Genomic DNA, 21,695 nt, shown 5'->3' on the forward strand with positions numbered 1-21,695 from the left:
TTCTTCCTTATCTTTCTGTGCGAATATCTAGGATTTTCAATCATTCGATGTAAGGTAAGTTGCTTCGCTTTTATATAGAGCAATAGGTTTTAGCGATATCATGGTTCACGTAATTCCTTTTGGCTCACAAATATGTCACTGTCATTTTTTTTTATGTTGTACTGTTCGCATGTGTGGCACTGATACAGACGCCCTCTAAAATTTTTAGAACATTCCAAAACACTCGGGAGTATTCGAGAACATTCCAGAACATTATAGAGTATTCGAGAGCATTCCACAACATTCCAAAATGTTCCGTAATATTCCACAGTGATCCGGAACATTTTGGATGTTTAGGAATAGTCTGGAATATTTTGGGAAGATTCCAGAATGTTCGGGAACACCCCGAATAATCGTGTAACATTCTGGTACACTCTCGAATGTTGTGGAATGTTCTGGAACATTGTGGAAGCCTTTTTGGTATATTCGGGAATTCGCCACTGATGGGGCTACCCGTTGATAGGGGTATACAAAACAGGACCCGTCGTGGATTCGAAAGTCAGTTTCTTACCAGTGATGAAGGGAGAGACCGAAAAAGTAATGCAGTGAGTGAATATAAATAAAAAGTGAACTGTGAGTAGTGAAGGTGATACAGTGACTGAATAGAAGTCGACGATAAAGTGTGAAAAGTGTGTCAGGTGTACTTAGTGTATTTGTCAGTAAAAAGTTGATTTGATTTAAATTTTAGACAATGCACACATTCAGAAACAGAAGAAATGCTAAACAGTTTTCTTGTGAACGTCATTGATTTTCTACAGAGGGTCTCGCCATCAATTTCAGTTCTGCACATCTACCGTTGCTGCACCAATGATGAGCATAACACATGGTGAGGAAATTAAAAACGGGATTGAAACTTAAACATTCTTAGATGCTCATATTGATGAAAATTTAAACTGGAACCTAAAACGAACTCATTAGCCACATTTTCACATAGAATCATTGCACATCTAGAAGAGAAACAAACTAGTAAATAGACATATTTTGCATATTTTCATTTAATAATGCCACATGATTAATGTATGGGGGTAACTCATCTTTAAGAAATAAAACTTTCATTGCTATTAGAATATTATCTGGTGCTGACCCACAATGGGCCATGACCTGTTTATGGCGGGTTATGGCCCAACGAAGATAGGCCTGTGTGAGGTGGAGCGTACACCATTAGGTTCGGTAGTGGTTTTGATTGTGTACATAAGTACTGTTAGTGTTTTCCTTTTCTTTTTCGTTTATGAATGTATAGCTATGGTGTTCTTTTAATCATTGACAAAGGTGTTCTTAGGCACTCGTGGGTTTTATAGTTGTTCTGAAGAAGGTGTAGTTATCTAAGCGGAAACCTAGGTTAACAGTAGGTGCTTTTTTCGCAGTCGAGGTAGGTTTTTATTTTTTTAATATATTAACCGACGATTGCTGACGCGCCGCGATGTTGAAGGTTCATGCTTAAAATTAATAAACTCAGTGGACGTTTTGTCATTGCTATGATATGAGACAGTAAAAACCCCTGTATGATCACAGCATGTAACCATGTTCAACCCCGGATGTACGGTATTTCAGAACTGGGTCAAAAACTTGCCTCCCTCCCCCCCCACCCCCTTCCACCAATTCCAGGCCTGGCCAATCTTACAACCAATCTGCGACGTGGATGTAAAATGATTGTTGCCGGCCGCGGTGGTCTCGCGGTTATAGGCGCGCAGTCCGGAACCGTGCGACTGCTACGGTCGCAGGTTCGAATCCTGCCTCAGGCATGGATGTGTGTGATGTCCTTAGGTTAGTTAGGTTTAAGTAGTTCTAAGTTCTAGGGGACTAATGACCACAGCAGTTGAGTCCCGCAGTGCTCAGAGCCATTTGAACCATTTTTTTAAAATGATTCGTTCTTTATCGTTAGGATTAATTGTACAAATCATCCATGGAACATGAACATAATTAACTAACGGCTGTGTCTGAAAAATAGTATAAAACTTACTAGTGCCAATGCAGCCCAAGCATGCATACACCCTCACCGAAGATCCTGGAGGCTGCAGACGAAAATGCGCACCTGCGATCACTCAGAAGCCACATGTCGGACCTCTTACTGAGTCGTCGCCGGCCGTAGTGGTCGAGTGGTTCTAGGCGCTACAGTCTGGAACCGCGCGACCGCTACGGTCGAAGGTTCGAATCCTGGCTCGGGCGTGGATGTGTGTGACGTTTTTAGGTTAGTTAGATTTAAATAGTTCAGAGTTCTAGGGGGCTGGTGACCACAGAAGTTAGGTCCCATAGTGCTCAGATCCATCTGAACCATTTGTCTTACCGAGTCACCTGCTTGCAGCGCGATGTAAACAGCCCCTGCAGCTGAGTGTGCAGCGCGGACAGAGTGTGTGTACGTGGTGCCCGGCACTGTGCGCAGGCGAGGTGGCGGTGCCGGTGGCGGCGGCGGCGGCCAGCGTGGTGGTGGTGCTGTCCCTGGTGGCCACCGTGCTGCTCATCCGGAGGCGCAGGAAGGCGCTGGACCGCGACGCCGCGGGGCCCAGCATCGTCGTCTACCCCTCGCACCACGGGTCCGCGCCGCAGTTCCTGTGAGTACTCCGCGGCACGATCCCAGGGCGCGAGCCCGGCTTTCTGTTCGCAGTACAACCTCTAAAAGGCAAAACATGTGCTGTTAAAATCTCTTGGAACTTACCTAAGCTCTCAGGCATTCGAAGTTCTTTCCACTACGCACTGATGTAGGGAAACACGATTGTGATTCTGTTACGCTACTGGCCATTAACATTGTTACACCCCGAAGATGTCGTGCTGGAGACGCGAAATTTTACAGGAACAAGATGCGGTGATCTGCAAATGATTAGGTTTTCAGAGCATTCACACAGTGTTCACGCTGGTGGCTACACCTACAACGTGCTGACATGAAAGTTTCCAACCGATTTCTCATACACAAACAGCAGTTGACCAGGGTAGCCTGGTGAAACCTTGTTGTGATGCCTCCTGTAAGGAGGAGAAATGCGTACCATCACATTTCCGACTTTGATAAAGGCCGGATTGTAGCCTTCGCGATTGCGGTTTGGCGACATTGGTGCTCGTGTTGGTCGAGATCCAATTACTGTTAGTAGAATATGGAATCGGTGGGTTCAGGAGGGTAATACTGAACGCCGTGCTGGATCCAGACGTCCTCGAATCACTAGCAGTCGAGATGACAGTCATCGTGCAGCCACGTTTCGATCCCTGAGTCAACAGATGGGGACATTCGCAAGACAACAACCATCTGCACGAACAGTTCGACGACGTTTGCAATAGCATGGACTATCAGCTCTGAGACCATGGCTGCGGTTACCCTTGACGCTGCATCACAGACAGGAGCGCCTGAGATGGTGTACTCAACGACGAACCTGGGTGCACGAATGGCAGAACGTCATTTTGTCGGATGAATCCAGGTTCTGTTTACAGCATCATGATGGTCGCATCCGTGTTTGCGGACATCGCGGTGAACGCACATTGGAAGTGTGTACTCGTCATTGCCATACTGGCGTATCACCTGGCGTGATGCAATGGGGTGCTACTGGTTACACGTCTCGGTCACCTCCTGTTAACATTGACGGCACTTTGAACAGTGGCAGTTACGTTTCAGACGTGTTACGACCCATGGCTCTACCCTTCATTCGATCCCTGCGAAACCCTACATTTCAGCAGGATAATGCTCTACCGCATGTTGCAGGTCCTGTAGGCGCCTTTCTGGATACAGAAAATGTTCGACTGCTGCCCTGGGCAGCACATTCTCCGGAACTCTCACTAACTGAAAACTCCTGGTCAATGGAGGCCGAGCAACTGGCTCGTCACAATACGCCAGTCAGTAGTCTTGATGATCTGTGGTATCGTGTTGAAGCTGCATGGGCAACTGTACCTGTACACGCCATCCAAGCTGTGTTTGACTCAATGCCCAGGCGTATCAAGGCCGTTATTACGGCCAGAGGTGGCTGTTCTGGGTACCGATTTCTCAGGATCCATGCACCCAAATTGCGTGAAAATGTTATCACATGTCACATCTAGTATAATATATTTTTCCAATGAATACCCTTTTATCATCTGCATTGCTTCTTGGTGTAGCAACTTTAATGGCTAGTAGGGTAAATGAAGATCACTTGGCCGCTTGAAAGGTAAAGACTCCAGGGGGAATTCTAGAGCTCGGGGCACAGGAAAACCGAAATCTAAAATTAAATGATCCAATGTCTTCGAAAATCTGAGAAAAATTAGCGTAAGCTATAGGGAAATAAGTGTGAAATTCACTGTTCTGTCACATTAATGAGGCCACATGTCAAAAACCTGAACAACCAACTTTCGCAGCGAGAGTGTAGAAGGAGAGTCAGTGAGGATCTGGAATGTACCGACAGGAATGTGGAGCCATGATGGCTCCAGTACCGTCGCCAGCTGGACTGGGTTCGTCGGTTGAGGATAAATGGCGTGAACAGCCCGATCGAGGTGGCCCCACAGATTCTCGGCAGAGCTGGAATTCGGGCAAGAGGAGTACGACCAATTCATCCTCGTGCTCCTCGACTTCACACGTACACTGCGAGTGGTGACTGGCTGCATTGCCCTGATGGTAGATACCATCGCGCCTAGGAAAGACGAGCTGCATGTAGCAATGTACACGGTCCTCAAGGATAGATGCATATTTGTGCCGACCCATTATGCCTTCTAGAATGAGGAGATCGCCGACAGAGTGCCACCAGAACAACCCGCTGATCATACCGCTGCCTCCACCGGCCTCGTCGCATCCGACGATTGGTGCAGGGTGTATGCTTTCAGCCAGCCGGAGTGGCCGAGTGGTTCTAGACGCTTCGACTGGAATCGCGCGACCGCTACGGTCGCAGGTTTGAATCCTGCCTTGGGCATTGATGTGTATGATGTCCTTAGGTTAGATACGTTTAAGTAGTTCTAAGTTCCAGGGCACTGATGACCTCAGAGGTTAAGTCCTATAGTGCTCAGAGCCATTTGAACCATTTTTTGTATGCTTTCAGACATTCTTCGCCGACGAGTCATAAAACGTAATTCATCTGTTAAAGGCCACCTTTCGCCTCTCAGTGGACGTCCAGTTCCGGTACTGGCGTGCAAATTCCAGCCTTCATAGCTGATGAACAGCAGTTAGCATGGATGAGTCAACCTGGCGCACACTGCAAGGGCCCAAACGCAGCAACGTTCCCTGAACGGTCGTTGAGGAGACACTATTTTAGCCCCTTGGTTCACCTGCGCGATCAGTAGCTCAACAGTTGCATCTCTGTTCGCCCGTAGACATCTCCACAGACGCTGTTCATCCAAGTCATCCATAGCCCGTGGTGCACCATAGTTAACCTCGCGGCCAGTTTTGGATAATGGCATAATGCCATGCACGATATACTTTAAACCATGGCGGCACATGAACAGTTTGCTAGCTTCTTTGTTTTGGGTGTCGCCTCCTGCCATCTGTTGACGGTTATTCCACTTTGACGTCGAATATAGGCGGTGATCACCTTAATGTGAGCTGACGTGCCTAATATGAAACAGAACAAAGTACGAACAATGAGAATGGAAGACCAAGAATCTAGTGCCCATATTAAAAGGAGTTTTAAGATGGGGACATACTCTTTCATCAATATTATTGGACGTATACATCAGAGAAGCAACGATGGAAGTATGGGAAAGGTTCATGAGTGGGACTGAAATTCAGAGTGAATGGATAACTGTGATAAAATTTGTTCCCCGTTCCGTTCCTTGCCCTGAGATTCCTCCGAAACTAGTCCACCATTACTCCCCCGCTGACTGGGATCCCTACCGCGACTACATAAACGCCCAGATCGAAGGCCACAGCCCTACCCTCCAATATCCCGACATCTCCCGAACCACTACCTTCCTCCACGAGACCTTCACTTACGCTGTATCCATCCATATCCCTGCCAAAGCCATCCACGCTCACTACCAGCCCCTGCCCCCACAGGCCATCCTTCTCCTTCGTGAACCCGGTCGCATCTACCAATCCCTCCTCCGCACTCGTGACCATGACACACTAACACACCAACCACATCCGCAGCTACTGCGAAGAAATGTAGTGCCAGGCCACAGACATCCTCACAACTCAACGTCGCACTCCCAATAAACTGTTCCAGGTATTGGTCTGCTTTCCACCACCTTACTGGGAACTGCCCTACCCTGCAGTACCCTCTCCTCCTTGATGACCATCCATTTCCTGACAGCCGCACCGGATTAGCCAAGCGTTTTAAGGCGCTGCAGTTATGGACTGTACGGCTGGTCCCGGCGGAGGTTCGATACCTCCCTCGGGCATGTCGCTCTAACGTAGGAGGCGAGTGTCAGCAATATGTCTCGTAATTTTATCGTGACGTGTTTATCTTCTGTCATTAGGTCAGACGATAGAAATGCCACTTACACGCTTAGAGTAGCAGATTGACGGTGACCAATTTTAAACAGAACTTGATTAATTTTCACACACATTTATTAAAATAATAAAAATCATAGATATTACGTATCTTCGTTCTGGATGGTGTTTACAATTGACAATCTGAAGTTCCTTTGGTCTTGGTACGTTAATCTTATTCACACATATCTCTGATACTTGACAGTCTATACATTTATCTTCATGGCTATGTACAGGAATATGATAATCTTATAAGGCGCAGACTGAAACTTGACTATAGACTAATGCAGAGAGGTGCAGAAAATTGCAGACTAATGCAGACTGGTACAGACTAGTCGAGACTAGTACAGACTAATGCAGACTGACTAATCGGAGGTCTGTACACTCGTTATAATACCTCGCGCGTTCAGGTATCACTGCGCGAGTGTGATCCGCCAGGAGGAAAGGTTCTACGTTAACAGCAATCTCATTGGCTGCGTTACATATTAATACGCGGAAGCAGAATTTGGCCCGTGTCTAAGACAACGCCATCTCGTAGCGCTGAGACGGACGAGGGCTGCGCCTGCACTGTTGTACTTAGCGGGGCGCGCTCTAGTGGGAAAGTAGTGTACGCGCTGACTTCGCGGAACTGTGTACACAACATCCCTCCACTTTGATTATTCCCTCTTCCCCAACGTCATCTAATGTCTGCATATCTCCACTACTCCCCTTGCTCCTAGCTTCCAGTACTTGGGCCACACACCACCACCAGAATTTAACACTCCCATCACTTCATACGACATCAGCCTCACACTCCACACTAAATGCAACACTGCCCTGGCCACAACTGCATTAACTACCACCATCTAAAACACTGCCATCCCTCCTTCCTCGTAGTCCTTGCTGCCCTCGGTAACATAAGCTTTGATTTTACTGAGACCAGCATAAAACCTCCTGTATTCTGATGTTGCCCAAACCTAATAAGCCATCTGCTGCCTCCTTCCTGTCGCCCTATATGTCTCACAGTGTTCAGCAAGCTCTTGGAATCCATCCTTACCCGGCACATCCATCAGCACCTCCACCAGCACCGCCTCCTACCCAACACTCAATGTAGCTTTCGAGCTTCCTTCACTGCCGACGACCAACTCCTACATCTCACCCATCTCCTCTCCCTCTAGATTAACTTCCGTTGCTTCGCCATTTTTGTCTCCCTGGACCTCGAAAAGGCCTATGACAGCACATGGCATACTGGTCTCCTGTTTAAACTCCAGATCTACTCCCTTCCTATCAACTATGTCCGTCTGATTGCCTCCTTCCTCTCCCACCACCATTCCTATGTCACTGTGCATATCATCTTTACACCCTAAATCTCCTTTCCCAACGTGGCTTCTGCCAACTCCCTCTCCTGGATGAAGCCCTCTCTCTCTCCATTTGTCCCTCCTATCAGCTCTGATCCTCACTTCCCCTTCCTTACCTCTGTCCTTTTCTCAGGCTCCCTCTCCACTCTACCCTGCTGTTTCTTCCCCACCTACCTTCTCTTTGACTCCATTCTCTCCCCTGTCCTTTTGCTTTCCCTTCCTGTGCCTTTCCCACTCCTTATCGTGGCTGACCTGCTCCCCCCTCTTTTATGTCATCTCTGTCCACCTGCTTCTCCCATTTTTGTTTTTGCTCTCCTCTTTCCCCTTTTCCCCCCTCATCTATATGGGGCCTATCCGTCCCCCACCCCACTCACATCTGCCTTCGTGTCTATAGTTCAGAGTTTAAGTGAGAGTTCAGTGTTGTACATCACCATTTTTAAGTGTTTCGAACAGACACCATACTGTCGTTGGGTGTGTTTTTTAACTCTTGCAAACAAAATGCAGACTGCTGCTGTGTTTTTAATTGTTTATGTATAATTACTATGTGTTTTAATCAGCACCACCAACCCTTTGTTTTTATATTTTTACTTGCGCAACTTTTCGCACATGTTACAGTTATAAAATAGTCACCGTTTTGTCGCCTGTTTTTATTGTTTATTATCTTCTGTAGGCTGACGAGCGGAATATTAAGCTGCTGCTAGCCTGCCGCCCTCTGGGGGTTAATAGTAATTCAATTAAGGAAAACAAAATAAGATTCGGTGATGACGTATCCTTACCTAAAAATAGGAAGAAATGCAGGATTTGTTCAATAGAGTTAACAGTCTAATAAGTACAGAAGTGTGATAAAGGAGATTAACGGTAAACTCAACATTAAAATTAGTAACCACAAATTAGAAGAAATTAAGGAATTCTGCTACCTTGGGAGCAAAATAAGACACTGATTATGGCAGGACATAAAAGGTAGCCATTCACAGATGAACAAGGAAAAGAAGTCTACTGCTATCAAACAGATTTTAATCTGAGGAAGAAATTTCTGAGAAAGTGCGTTTGGAGTACATCCACCTGAATCGGGGACTGTGGGAAAACGGGCACAGAAGGAACAAGAAGTGTTTGAGATGTGAAGCTTGAAAATTAGATGGACTAATAAGGTAATGGATGAGATGTTCCGCAGAACTGACGAGTAAATGAACACCTCGGAAACAGTGACAAGAAGAGCGGAAGGATCATAATAGGACATGTGTCGAGACATCCAAGGATAATATCGCTGGTAGTAGAGGGAGCTGTACAGGGTAAAACTGTATGAGAAAACAGTGATTGGAATACATCCAACAAATAAATTTGGACGTAGGATGCAGGAGCTACTCAGATGATGAGATTAGCAGCACAAGGGAATTCGTCGCCGTCCACATGAAACCAGTGAGATGACTCACGACTTAAAAAAAGGTTCCTATTTAAGAAACAGTTTGAAGGTTGCTGCACTAGGCCATTCCATTGCCGAGGTCGTTCTAAAATTGGAGAACCTTTGGATTTGACGCACTGTGCAGTTCTGTAGAAACCAATCGCCGCCGTATCGTAGACCCATCTAACCGTTGGCTAACAGCGGGCACTACCTATAGTTTACAGCGTATATGAGCGATTTCGTATTGCATGAGAAAAACAGCAATCTCTACGAAGGCTAAGAAAGTCTGTCCTACCGAGATTAACAGACAGATAAACGAAGCTTCAGTACTAAAATAGTGAACCATGTTTAATGGCGGTCACACAAACATACATCACAAGGACCAAGGCAACCTCGAGCTGTGACCGCCAAACACCAATCAAGCACTGAGGGAACAGTCGATAAGGACTATTGTGGACTGAGCTTACGTTTCCTGAAATTTTACGGATCTCCTTATCAAATTGTTAATGATGATCTATCGCATAGAAAAGTGTGCGCCAAGTGAGTTCTTTGATTTTTGCCAGATGAACACAGAAATAGTTAATAGTAGTTGCACTGATTTAATGCCTCGTTATGACAGAGACGGTGTGGAGATTTTGAGCTACGTTCTTAGTGGTGGTGAGATCTTGGTTGCGCAATAAAGTCCAGAAACAAGGCAGCAGCCAATGTCACAGCACTGTTCACCATCTTCAACAAAACCATGTAAATCCAGACAAATTCCGAACCCCAAAATTACTTTGGCCGGAGTGTTTCCGAATGTAAAAGGCGTCCTGTTGATCGCCCTTACGCCTTGTCAAAAGATAGCGGCCAGCTATCAAATACATCAGCGACTGCGAAACAAACGGCGCGGATTGTCGTCCAGGGACATTGTGCTTCTTCACGATTACGTCTGCCCGTATTCTGCTGCGTTGACAGAGGGTTTGAATCGGCATTTAAAGCGCGAAACTTTTGAACATCTGCGTTAGAGCCTTGACTTGGTCCCAAGGGATTACCATATTTTTTTCCAATATGAATGATTTTATGGATGGCAAACACTATGGAAATGAAAAGGAACTGGAAAAGGACGTTAGTAACTGGCTCATCAATCCGGCGTCAACTGTAAATGCAGAAGGCGTAGGAAAGCTCGGAAAACGCTGTTAATATCAGCGCGTAAGATATCAAAACATTTTGTAAAATCTCTTTCCTTACCTCTAACACAAATGTTTACTTTTAGAGTGACCCTCATAATTTTTCAATGGCAGCAATTGGTTTATACTGGAATAAATTTCATAGGCCCTTCAATAGGGATCGTACTCGTATCAGTGACTAATTTTGCTCTCCAAAATTTATCTAGCACTTTTTTTTTACTCACGAAGCAGAATTACTCCTTTTCATGGGAGGTGTAAGTAACTGTCGTGAAGCCAAACAAGGTAACATCAGAATGATAGATGGCAAATATCATTGTGGCCGTTATTAACTGGTTGGAATAAATCAGATTTGGAAGACGAGTCAGGAAAGGACAATCACTATCATAAAAATGCAGTCAGCAGTAACCAGGAAATTGTTCATAGTCTTAGAATGGGAAAACGAAGAAGAAACTCGTATCAGTGGAACAACCATCGTTGTTCTTATGGCATTGTACTATTTGTCCCCAGCGCAGATAAATTTTAACCGCGAATGGAATAATTTAACAGGGCAAATTTAAAAAGACGCACGGAAACCAATTACAGTAAGAACTGGACGATTTACGTTGAAAGAAATTGAAGTGGAGCAGTTAATGAGTTTTTTGATTTAGGGCACTTGTAGAGAAGAATGTATAGACAAAAATGAATCCGCGCGGGATTGGCCGAGCTGTTTAAGGCGCTGCAGTCATGGACTGTGCAGCTGGTCCCGGCGGAGGTTCGAGTCCTCCCTCCGGCATGGGTGTGTGTGTTTTTCCTCAGGATAATTTAGGTTAAGTAGAGTGTAAGCTTAGGGACTGATGACCTCAGCAGTTAAGTCCCATAAGATTTCACACACGTTTGAACGTTTTGAACGAAAATGAAATAAAAGAATACAAATGTTCTACAGTCTGTGATGTTACAAAATAAAAGTGATGTTGTTATTCAATGGAAAGTTGGAGTTCGACATTTCGCATACTGTTTTATCTTTCACAATTTGCGTAAGAATCATGGATTGGCCATTGTCATAAAATATTCCATTATGAAATGTGAATAGTTTCTACTTGCAGTTTTTCGCGTGTTTTGAGGCAGTCACAACTAGCGTGCTATTGATTAAGAAATTGCGTTATCGTCTTTCTAATTACTTCATGATCGTAGATACGATCATACCCGGTTGTGAAGTTATTGTTATGACAACACAATTTCCTAAGGGACCAGAAAGTTCTTAAGGGCGCAAAAAAAAAATAAAATGTAACATCGCACAAAAGGGAACTTCAATATTTAAGCTGATGCAAGATGACGATAAAACAGTTTTCTTTTTATCAATGTAACACGCACTTTGGATTGCTGTTCTTGGTGTCTGTAATCTTAGCAAAATGCATAATTAAAATGAAAATAATACTGAGGAGATGATAGGAATGAGAACTACTAAATGATTCAGTATTCCCAGGACAAATATTTACTATAACTAAAACATATATCGTACCTTAAGCTTAGTACTACAATGACGGTAGATTTTTATGTCCGTATCATGTCCATTGAGCGTTCTTTTATATAGTTATTGTCCTTTTGAGATACTCTTGCGTTGTCACAATAATTTATAACAGTTCTTCTTACACTTCACTGAAACTTAGACGGAACACGTTTTTATTTATTTTGTAAGAAAATTAGATCAGGCCGACATAAATCTGCGTCCGTCTTACTTAAGAAAAAACAGTACAAGTATTTAGCGCTCAAGGCTTCATTTGTTCTCCAGCGAACAAAATAGTGAAGGATCGCATATCTACCCGTATTTTTCTGTTTATATTGCCACCCAAAGACGACGAACTACATTATTTACAAAATTCCACCGTCGCTATGGGGCGTCTTATTATACATTAATCATTATTTATAAACAAGTGTTTGCCTTCTGGCTGAAAGTATTAACTACTCATATTTGCTGTTTTAATGAAGTCAAAAATAGCGAATATCACATTTACTCCCATGAGGAGAGACGGAATGCCGAAGGATTACCTCGATCCTCATGAGATATTCGTGATTTTTGGTGTGATATTTACATAACGTTACTGGCGTACTAAGTACATAACTTGAAATTACATTTATAAACATATATCAGATATTTATCATTTTTCAAAATAAAGTTTTTCACTCTTGTTCATCAGTCACTTCATTCCATAATTCCAAGATTCACATGTATGTGCGTATTTAAGTTCGGTTCATATTTGCTTATAACAATAAGTGAACGTTCATTTCACACTTCAGGGGATAGAATTCAGAAATTACATTCTCTTGAGCTTAACAACTAATACATGAGTACAGTGAGTGTTCATTTTTACTAAACTAGAGTAGACAATGTTCGAGCTTCTGTTGACTCATTGTGGTTCAATTACAGTTTAATAGCGTAGCACTACACTTCGTGATGCTTTCACTTTCTGTGTTAGCTGTCTACGGCGTTCATCATGCAGTATATCTGTCCTTTCCGCTGTGGTGCCAGGAATTTAAGTGATTTCCCGGGTTTTTATTTACAATATGGAACAGAAGAAGTGGAAAATTATTAGTATAACTTACAACCTATTCGATATATTTGTTAAAGATCGGGACTGGTCTGGAGTTCAGGGTCTTCCTATAGTGCACATTCATTTTCTTTGTCCATCAAGAGACAGAATTATAATTCATTTTAGCTGTGTTGAGGTGTGCCGATATTAATGGCTTCAAGGTCTGAGTAATCTAACAATCTACTTCTCACTCATCTTAGCTTCAACTCAAAAAAAATTGCTTAATTTACGTATGAAAATGTAGTCGCACAAGTGTGCAAATGTCTTTCCTACAATATGTACGGATGAAGTCATGGCGGTTAGCAGTTCAAAGTTTGGATTGTTTTGTCACCCAAACGTCAGCCACTCACAGCGGCTGCACAGTGTTGCGTGAGCTCCAACACTCAGTACCCGTTCGCGCTCAGGCTGTAACAGAGCTGCCGGTCGACGATCGCTCTTTTTTTGTGAACTTAGTATCGCGCGAGTGCTTCGATACACATTCGCGCACGTTTTCCATCGGAGGAGCCTGACACTGGTGCTGCCTCCATACTTCCCTGTCAACTGCCTCCCATGAGGCTCACAGGTAAGTGACGACGAATATTTTAGCTGTCGCTGCATTTATAACAACACTGAACTTTGCGTTGCACCTGTTGTTGTAGCCTTGACTTCTTTTTACACTTGCAGTACAGCACTACCACTAATACATACTGAACAGTTATTTTTATTATGCACGTCGCACTTTAGTGTGCATCTTCACACAGCATTCGTTCTCAGTTTCTTCGTCAATAGCGTTCATTTACAAAACAATCAATTTTGCAGGTTTCCTCCATTGGTGCAAAAAGACTTATATCCTACTATTTACAAAAGATCACTTACGAGCTAATATTTACAATTAATGGTCACTCCTTTTGTTAAGTCCAGTGAACAACTGCTTTATGAATGGACTCTTTATATCTCAAGGTTTACTTTCACTAGGGAATCTAAAAATATTCTTTGAAATTTTCTTTTAAGGGCTCATCTCCTCATTATGAAAACTACAGATTTCGCATCAGTCGTTGCATTTATTCTTTAGTGCACCCAAGATCTTTTTCTACTTCCACGCAGCATATATACTACATAACGAGTACGCATTTAACGCTGAACCCTTTCTTTTGTGCTTGCCAAATTTTTTTTTTTATATTTGAGGGCAGACTGGGTAACAATAGGTCTCCCTCTTCGCTTCATGTACTCAGCAATCGTTCTCTGTTAAAAAAAAAAAAAATAGGGTAACGCGTGGCTACTATTTTTCGCATGAATAGAGTTACCCACCTTTCACTGGGTTTGCGCAACCTGTCCATAAAAAAAAATTACCAATGCTAGGCTAAGTTCATCGCGCTACTTGTCTCATTTCTCATAAGCACTGCTTTGCCTCCAAGCACACGTGCCTTTTACAAGTCGACCCTTGGCGTGGGTTAATGAACCAGGATCAAAAAGGATGGGCACAAGGAAAATGGATTTCATAAGAGGAGTGTCTTAGGAGACATTTTTGCCATAAAATCGGCATGTAAATAAAAGTATCATAATAAATATAGGCACAATAGAAATTTCAACGTCTTTCATTACAGCATGCTTTGCTACTTCTACATCTTACTCTGGTTATAGTCAGTATTAAGTTTAAATATCACTGCATTGCTTGTTCTTTAGATTAGCCTTCAATTAGGGTATTGAATGGTCGCTAGATTACACTACAAAACTTCTGAAGATCTTTACTGGACTTGTTTATGACACAGGGGGCTTGCTGTGTGGTTATTTAGTACCTTGATTCTATTGAAATCAATTCGTCAGCTAACATTCCTCATATACTCTTTACATTGGGCTCAGATCACAGGGAAATAGTTTACTTTCATAGCAATTAATGGCCTCGTGGAGTACTTACGCTACATTATTAATGCTTCATGATTTGCCTCCATTTGTACTGTATTTCACCTAACTTAGTTTTCTGCAGCTTATTGTCTCCTTGCGTGAACACATGTGGGTTACCACTTGTTTTCTCATTTAACATTACGCTTTAACTGAACTTTAAGCTAAGATATTTCCTCCACTCCTGTTCACTGTCTGGACGTTTTGAACATGTATTTTTTTAAGCAGGTAATTTGGGCTTTTACACAGAACTTCAAGTAGTTACAGTACTAAAATAAATCTATAAATCTTCTTGTACCTTGAGAGAAGTGCTTATTTACGCATCCTCCTCCACTTCTCACCTTTACATATTTATATAGCTCTGGGCAACCACCTCACAAGCACTTTTTTTCTTCTTAATACTAACTTGAAGTTAAATTGAAATTCTTCCTGCAACCTCAATTTCCTGCTTCAGCTTTTTGAAGAAATATCAGTTCAGTGTCCATCATATAAACAAATTTTTCATACTTAACATTTAATACTTAAAGTTTACATGTAGTAGCCATTACCATGTAGTCAGTGCGCTGTTCAACACAATACTTATCATTAACAGTTCACACAAGGAAATTTCCAGTATGCAACAATTCATTTCCACGACAGTACTTAACCACTACCATTATAAAATTTCTTTAAGTCTTGGTGGTGAAATAAGCCTTTTACTCTCATAAATGAATTATACAAGAGGTATAAGAGGTTATAGTGAGTATTACTGATAATTTGAGAACTGGATTTTTCGTGACTGATAAGAGCTTTAAGGTAGACTGTAGAATCTCATAAATGAATTGTACATGAGATATAAAGAGGTTGAGAGGCGCTGCCACTAATTTTCCACAGGATTCTTAGTCTGTTTGTCATTCATGGCCTTAAGTGTTTGTTCCGTTTCATATTGGTGCTGGTTATGTGGTACAAATGCCCGTGTAAAGGGGTAAAATCCACCAGGTTCATTCACTTGTGAATAGAATACTTGAGACGGACTATGTCGCCCGATCTTTTGGTTGCCGGCAAAACCATTTCCTTGTGAAGGAAAGTTCGCATTTGGTGCCGTTTGAAAATTGTTCCACGGTCCTCTATCCTGTGAAAAGTTGTTCTGATGTTGTGGTGGGTGGCCTCCGCCTTGCCCATGCCACTTGCTATTTTTCGACCTATAGCTTTGATTGTACACTGGCCCATTTGAAAAATTACCAAACGTTTGTGAAGAATTTCCATACTGCTTAGGCGCAGAATTAAAGGGTTGGTTTCCGTACTGATGTTGTACCTGGTGGTTGTAAATTGGGTGGTATCTCTGCTGATTACTGTAATTTGTTTTCTGCTTCCGTTTAAAGTTATTGCCGTTTGTGCTTTCATAACGGCTGGCAGGTTGGCAACAGTGGTCGCAGTAGCTCGCTGTCTCCTTCGGCGCATTGTTATCCGCGTGCTATGCATTCTGCTGGCTGCCAGGGAAAAATGGCCGCTGCCAACCTTGGAGCGCACATCCGCGCTAATTAAATCTAAGGAATCAAGCACGGCAAAGAATACATCCCTGTCTTCTTCGGACTCATTCACCAGTTTCTCTCTAATAGACGCAGGGAGTTTGCTTTTTAAGATCATAATTACGTCCTTGGAAGTAATCGGAGAATCCCAGAATTTAATTTTTGCTAGATACTCCTCAAAGTATCGCCGGAGACTTCCATGCTTCTCATTGAAAATTTCCGCACAAAACACCTCCTTTCTTAATCTCTGCTGGACCCCATTACTCCAAAGTTTTGCCAAGAACATTTTCTCAAACTCTTTATAATTCTTACACGTGTCTACCATTTCCGTTCACCGTAATGCTGCATCACCGGAAGTAAAGCCAGTGACGCACTGAATACGCTGTCTGTCTGTCCAGCTCCTGGGAAATATGCCGGAAAAATTCTTTAGGGAAACGATGGGGTGTATATCTTGCTTCTGCGGATGAAAAACAGGAAATGAGAGATGCTTAATCACACTTTCCTCTTGCATTAAGCTCACAATTGTGGGCGGATCATTTATTTTCCCCACTCGAGGCTCAACAGAACCGTTGTTTTGCATGTAATCAGGCGGTGAACCATAAGGAGTTGATGACATTCGTCACCGTCTATAGAGTTGTTCCCTAAAGTTTGCGTATACGTGTGCGGATTTTCTGCCCAGTTTCTCAGCATTCTGACTTCGTCCACTACTTGCTGCTTCCACTCAGGAAGATCCAGCGTAAGTGTCCTCCGAATCTGTCCCAATTCAGGAACCACTGTGTCTCCCGACTTACCAGGAGCAGCTAAGATTTCATGTTACATCCTTGACAGTCTCTCTAAGCTCCTCCCTGACCTTCTTTTCGATAAACATATCTTTACCCTTTATCCGTTCACCGTAATGTTCCGACAATGTCAGTGCTTTCACGGTGCTCTGAACCTGTTCTTCGATATTGACTGAGTCTATCTGCCTCGACAGATCTACACCTTCAATGTCAGATACTGTATTTTTAACTGAGTTTATTTCTTTGGTAACTGCCTGAATTGTTTAATGTTCCAGATACTTCAGCTATTTCACTTTTCACCTGTTTCTGCATTTTCTGAATTTGATCACTGATCTTAGTTTGCACCTCACCCAACTGGGTATTTAATTCAGCCGTAATTTCTTTTTGCAGATTTGTTTTGATTGTGCCTAGCTGTGTTTTTACTGATTCGCTTACAGCATCTAATCGGGCGTTAACAGTCACATTTTGTGTTTTTAGAGTCTCATTTACTGCGTCAAACTGTTGTTTCAGCATGTCCATGAACGCACCGAAGCCATTTGTAGCTGCAGCGGGAGTAGTTTGGACTTTAGGGTCACTTTCCCCTGTTACAGACATGGTTAGTTCATTTTCCACACGGAAACCTACCGTTCGCGATCGTAAAGGGTATGGAATACTGTTAACGCCTTCACTCCCGTCCCCTGTTGTCACCTGTCTCTGTTTACTATTTGCCATTTTCGACAGTAAACCACGTACTACGCAAGGCTTTCGTCGTTTGTCAGTGACGTGGTGTGTGCTCTAAGAGCACCGCTCTCGCGTGAGCAACAAATGAAATTATATCTGGCGAGAAGACAAGATGGAACCTAAACGTTTCAGACATATGAATGAAGATGCTCTTCACTGCAAATTGCACACAATATCCTCCATGTTGAAAATGTAATACAGCTATTCTAACAATGAAAAAAATTTCTATTATCCGACTACGAAGAATTTTAATTTGAAAGATAAAATAAAGCAGATTTTCTATAGCGGGAAGGAGATAAAAAGGATATGGATTGACTTGGAAAAGCAACGTTGCTACTGGAGCACTACACTGCGTATGCACAATTCTGATTTACTTTTTGATGGCTTGGTTACCGCTATGTTGTCTCAGCAAATTCGCGTCTCTTTTGTTTTCTTTTCTCTCGATAATTAATCTGGGTTATCGACCAGCATATTTTCCGTCATTCTCACAAAGAGATGATGTGTACATGAAACGACAGAACATTTATTAACATAAGCACATAGAAAATTTTCCAAGAATTTGAACTAATTTTTGGTCAAGTCCCTGTTCGGGCGCCAAGTGTGATGTTACAAAATAAAAGTTATGTTGCTATTCAATGGAAAGTTGGAAATTTAGACTTCGCTTACTGTTTTATCAATCACAATTGGCGTAAGAATCATGGATTGACCATTGTCATGAAATATTGCATTATGAGATGTGAATAGTTTTTACTTGCAGTTTCACGTGACTTGAGGCAGTCACAACTAGCGTGCTATTGATTAAGAAATTACGTTATCTTCTTTCTAATTAGTTCATGATCATCAAGCGACGCGAAACTGCAAGTAAAAACTATTCACATCTCATAATGCAATATTTTATGACAATGGGCAATCCATGATTCTTACGCCAATCATGATTGATAAAACAGTAAGCGAAATCTCGAACTCCAACTTTCCATTGAATAACAACATCACTATTATCTTGTAACATCACAAGTGCTTTTTCATTTAAAAACAATCTCGCCCTCCCAGTTAGCATCAGCATGAAAATTAAAATCAATTTACATGCGTATACAACGAATGAGTGTAGCGGAATGAGAGCTTCAATGAGGAGATCGTTCAAGAACTGGCGGACTGTAAGCGAACGCGGTGAAGGTGCAACTTGAGAAGTAATGAGAGTCAAATGAAACTAATAAATACCCGCGAGGGAAGGCGAGAGCGCTAACGCGCTGCTTCGTGGACTCGGGTAGGCGCGACGGCCCCAGATCGAATCCGCCAGGGGGATTAACGACGAGGGTCAATATGCCGGCTAGCCTGGATGTGGTTTTTAGGCGGTTTTCCACATCCTGATAGGTTAATAACGGGCTGGTTCCCAAGTTCCACCTCATTTACACGACATTTAGAAAACGTTCGCTGTATTTCATGACTTACACTAGATGCAGACAGCTGGGGTACACTAATTCCGTCCCGGAGTATTCGCGTTGGTGGCAGGAAGGGCATTCAGCCACCCTCTGCAATTAACACTGCCAAATCCGTCATAACAAAGCCAACCCCGCGTTGGAGCGGGACAAAAGCCCGAGAAAGATTGAAAGAAAATATGAAACTGATAAATATGTCTGGAAAAAAATAAGAATTTAAGACATTAGTTTGACTGTAATGAAAATGGAATGGATGTGGCAGAGACATGTGGGAAGACAATGGGTGATACATGAAGCAAGGTGGTTCTATTGTTAATTGTAAGGCATAAAACCGTAATTAAGTTGATAAGTAACCTCCCTTATGAGGAAAAGGAAAAGAAATGAAACTTCACTGCTTGAGAGCCTATTTTAATTTTTCAGTGATGCAAATATCGAGTCAAATTACCATGAACTTGATAGTATGGTCGGCAAGACTTAGAACAACCAGGAGCACCTCTGAAGATGTCCAACGTAGCTTTGGAAGAAACGTCAGGGATAGAAGAGTTCCATGGATCACGTGCATACAACCAGAAAGAATTCTCGGCAGTTTAAATGTGGTGTTATATACGGCGCACGAGCGGTGTGACACAGCATCTCCGAGGTAGCAATGAACTGAGGATTGTCCCGCACGACCGTTTCACGAGCGTACCGTGAAAATCAGGACTCCGGTAAAATACCAAAACTCCGACATCGACAACAACGGGACCAACAACGACTGAAGAGAATCGCCCAACATGACGGAAGTGCAACCCTTCCACAAATTGCTGCAGACCTCAATGCTGGGTCATCAACAAGGGTCAGCGTGCGGAACATTCAAATAAACATCATCGATATGGGCTTTCTGAGACGAAGGTCCCCTCGTGTACCCTACATGATTGTACGACACAAAGCTTTACGCATCGCGTTTGCCCGTCAAAACCGACACTGGACTGTTGATGACTAGAAACACGTTGCCTGGTCGGACTTGTCTCGTTTCAAATTGTACCGCGCGGACGGACGTGTACGAGTATGGAGACGAACTCATGAATGCAAGGAGCCTGCAAGTAAGCAAGGGACTGTTCAAGGTGGTGGAGACTTTGTAATGGTGTGGTGCGTTTGCAGTTGGAGTGATAATGAGATCCCTGAACATTTAGATAGGACTTTCACAGGTGACATGTACGTAAGCTGCCTGTCTGATCACCTGCATCCTTTCATGTCCATTGTGCATTGCGACGGACTTGTGCAATTCCAGAAGGACAATGTGACACACAACACGCCCAAAATTGCTACAGAGTGGCTCCAGAAATACTCTTCAGAGATCAAACAGTTCTGCTGGCCAATAAACTCCCAGACGTGAACATTATTGAGCGTATCTGGGATGCCTTACAACGTCCTGTTCATAGGAGATCTCCACCCCCTCATACTACACTCCTGGAAATGGAAAAAAGAACAGATTGACACTGGTGTGTCAGACCCACCATACTTGCTCCGGACACTGCGAGACGGCTGTACAAGCAATGATCACACGCACGGCACAGCGGACACACCAGGAACCGCGGTCTTGGCCGTCGAATGGCGCTAGCTGCGCAGCATTTGTGCACCGCCGCCGTCAGTGTCAGCCAGTTTGCCATGGCATGCGGAGCTCCATCGCAGTCTTTAACACTGGTAGCATGCCGCGACAGCGTGGACGTGAACCGTATGAGCATTTGACGGACTTTGAGCGAGGGCGTATAGTGGGCATGCGGGAGGCCGGTTGGACGTACCGCCGAATTGCTCAACACGTGGGGCGTGAGGTCTCCACAGTACATCGATGTTGTCGCCAGTGGTCGGCGGAAGGTGCACGTGCCCGTCGACCTAGGACCGGACCGCAGCGACGCACGGTTGAACGCCAAGACCGTAGGATCCTACACAGTGCCGTAGGGGACCGCACCGCCACTTCCCAGCAAATTAGGGACACTGTTGCTCCTGGGGTATCGGCGAGGACCATTCGCAACCGTCTCCATGAAGCTGGGCTACGGTCCCGCACACCATTAGGCCGTCTTCCGCTCACTCCCCAACATCGTGCAGCCCGCCTCCAGTGGTGTCGCGACAGGCGTGAATGGAGGGACGAATGGAGACGTGTCGTCTTCAGCGATGAGAGTCGCTTCTGCCTTGGTGCCAATGATGGTCGTATGCGTGCAGGTGAGCGCCACAATCAGGACTGCATACGACTGAGGCACACAGGGCCAACACCCGGCATCATGGTGTCGGGAGCGATCTCCTAAACTGGCCGTACACCTCTGGTAATCGTCGAGGGGACACTGAATAGTGCACGGTACATCCAAACCGTCATCGAACCCATCGTTCTACCATTCCTAGACCGGCAAGGGAACTTGCTGTTTCAACAGGTCAATGCACGTCCGCGTGTATCCCGTGCCACCCAACGTGCTCTGGAAGGTGGAAGTCAACTACCCTGGCCAGCAAGATCTCCGGATCTGT

At 43.8% G+C, this 21,695-nt stretch overlaps 1 protein-coding gene across 2 annotated transcripts in view; it reads left to right on the top strand.

The window, feature by feature from the left end:
- The window catches only part of LOC126336418 (synaptotagmin-15-like), a 680,000-nt gene that overhangs the window by 533,135 nt on the left and 125,170 nt on the right, over nucleotides 1-21,695 (top strand). For both annotated transcript variants that reach the window (XM_050000110.1, XM_050000111.1), the window contains exon 4: nucleotides 2,420-2,588. In XM_050000110.1, coding sequence (XP_049856067.1) covers nucleotides 2,420-2,588 — 169 coding nt within the window. The remainder of the gene's footprint in view (nucleotides 1-2,419; nucleotides 2,589-21,695) is intronic.

The sequence above is a fragment of the Schistocerca gregaria genome, chromosome 2 (genome assembly GCF_023897955.1).
Source record: "Schistocerca gregaria isolate iqSchGreg1 chromosome 2, iqSchGreg1.2, whole genome shotgun sequence".
In the NCBI taxonomy this organism is placed as follows: domain Eukaryota; kingdom Metazoa; phylum Arthropoda; class Insecta; order Orthoptera; family Acrididae; genus Schistocerca; species Schistocerca gregaria.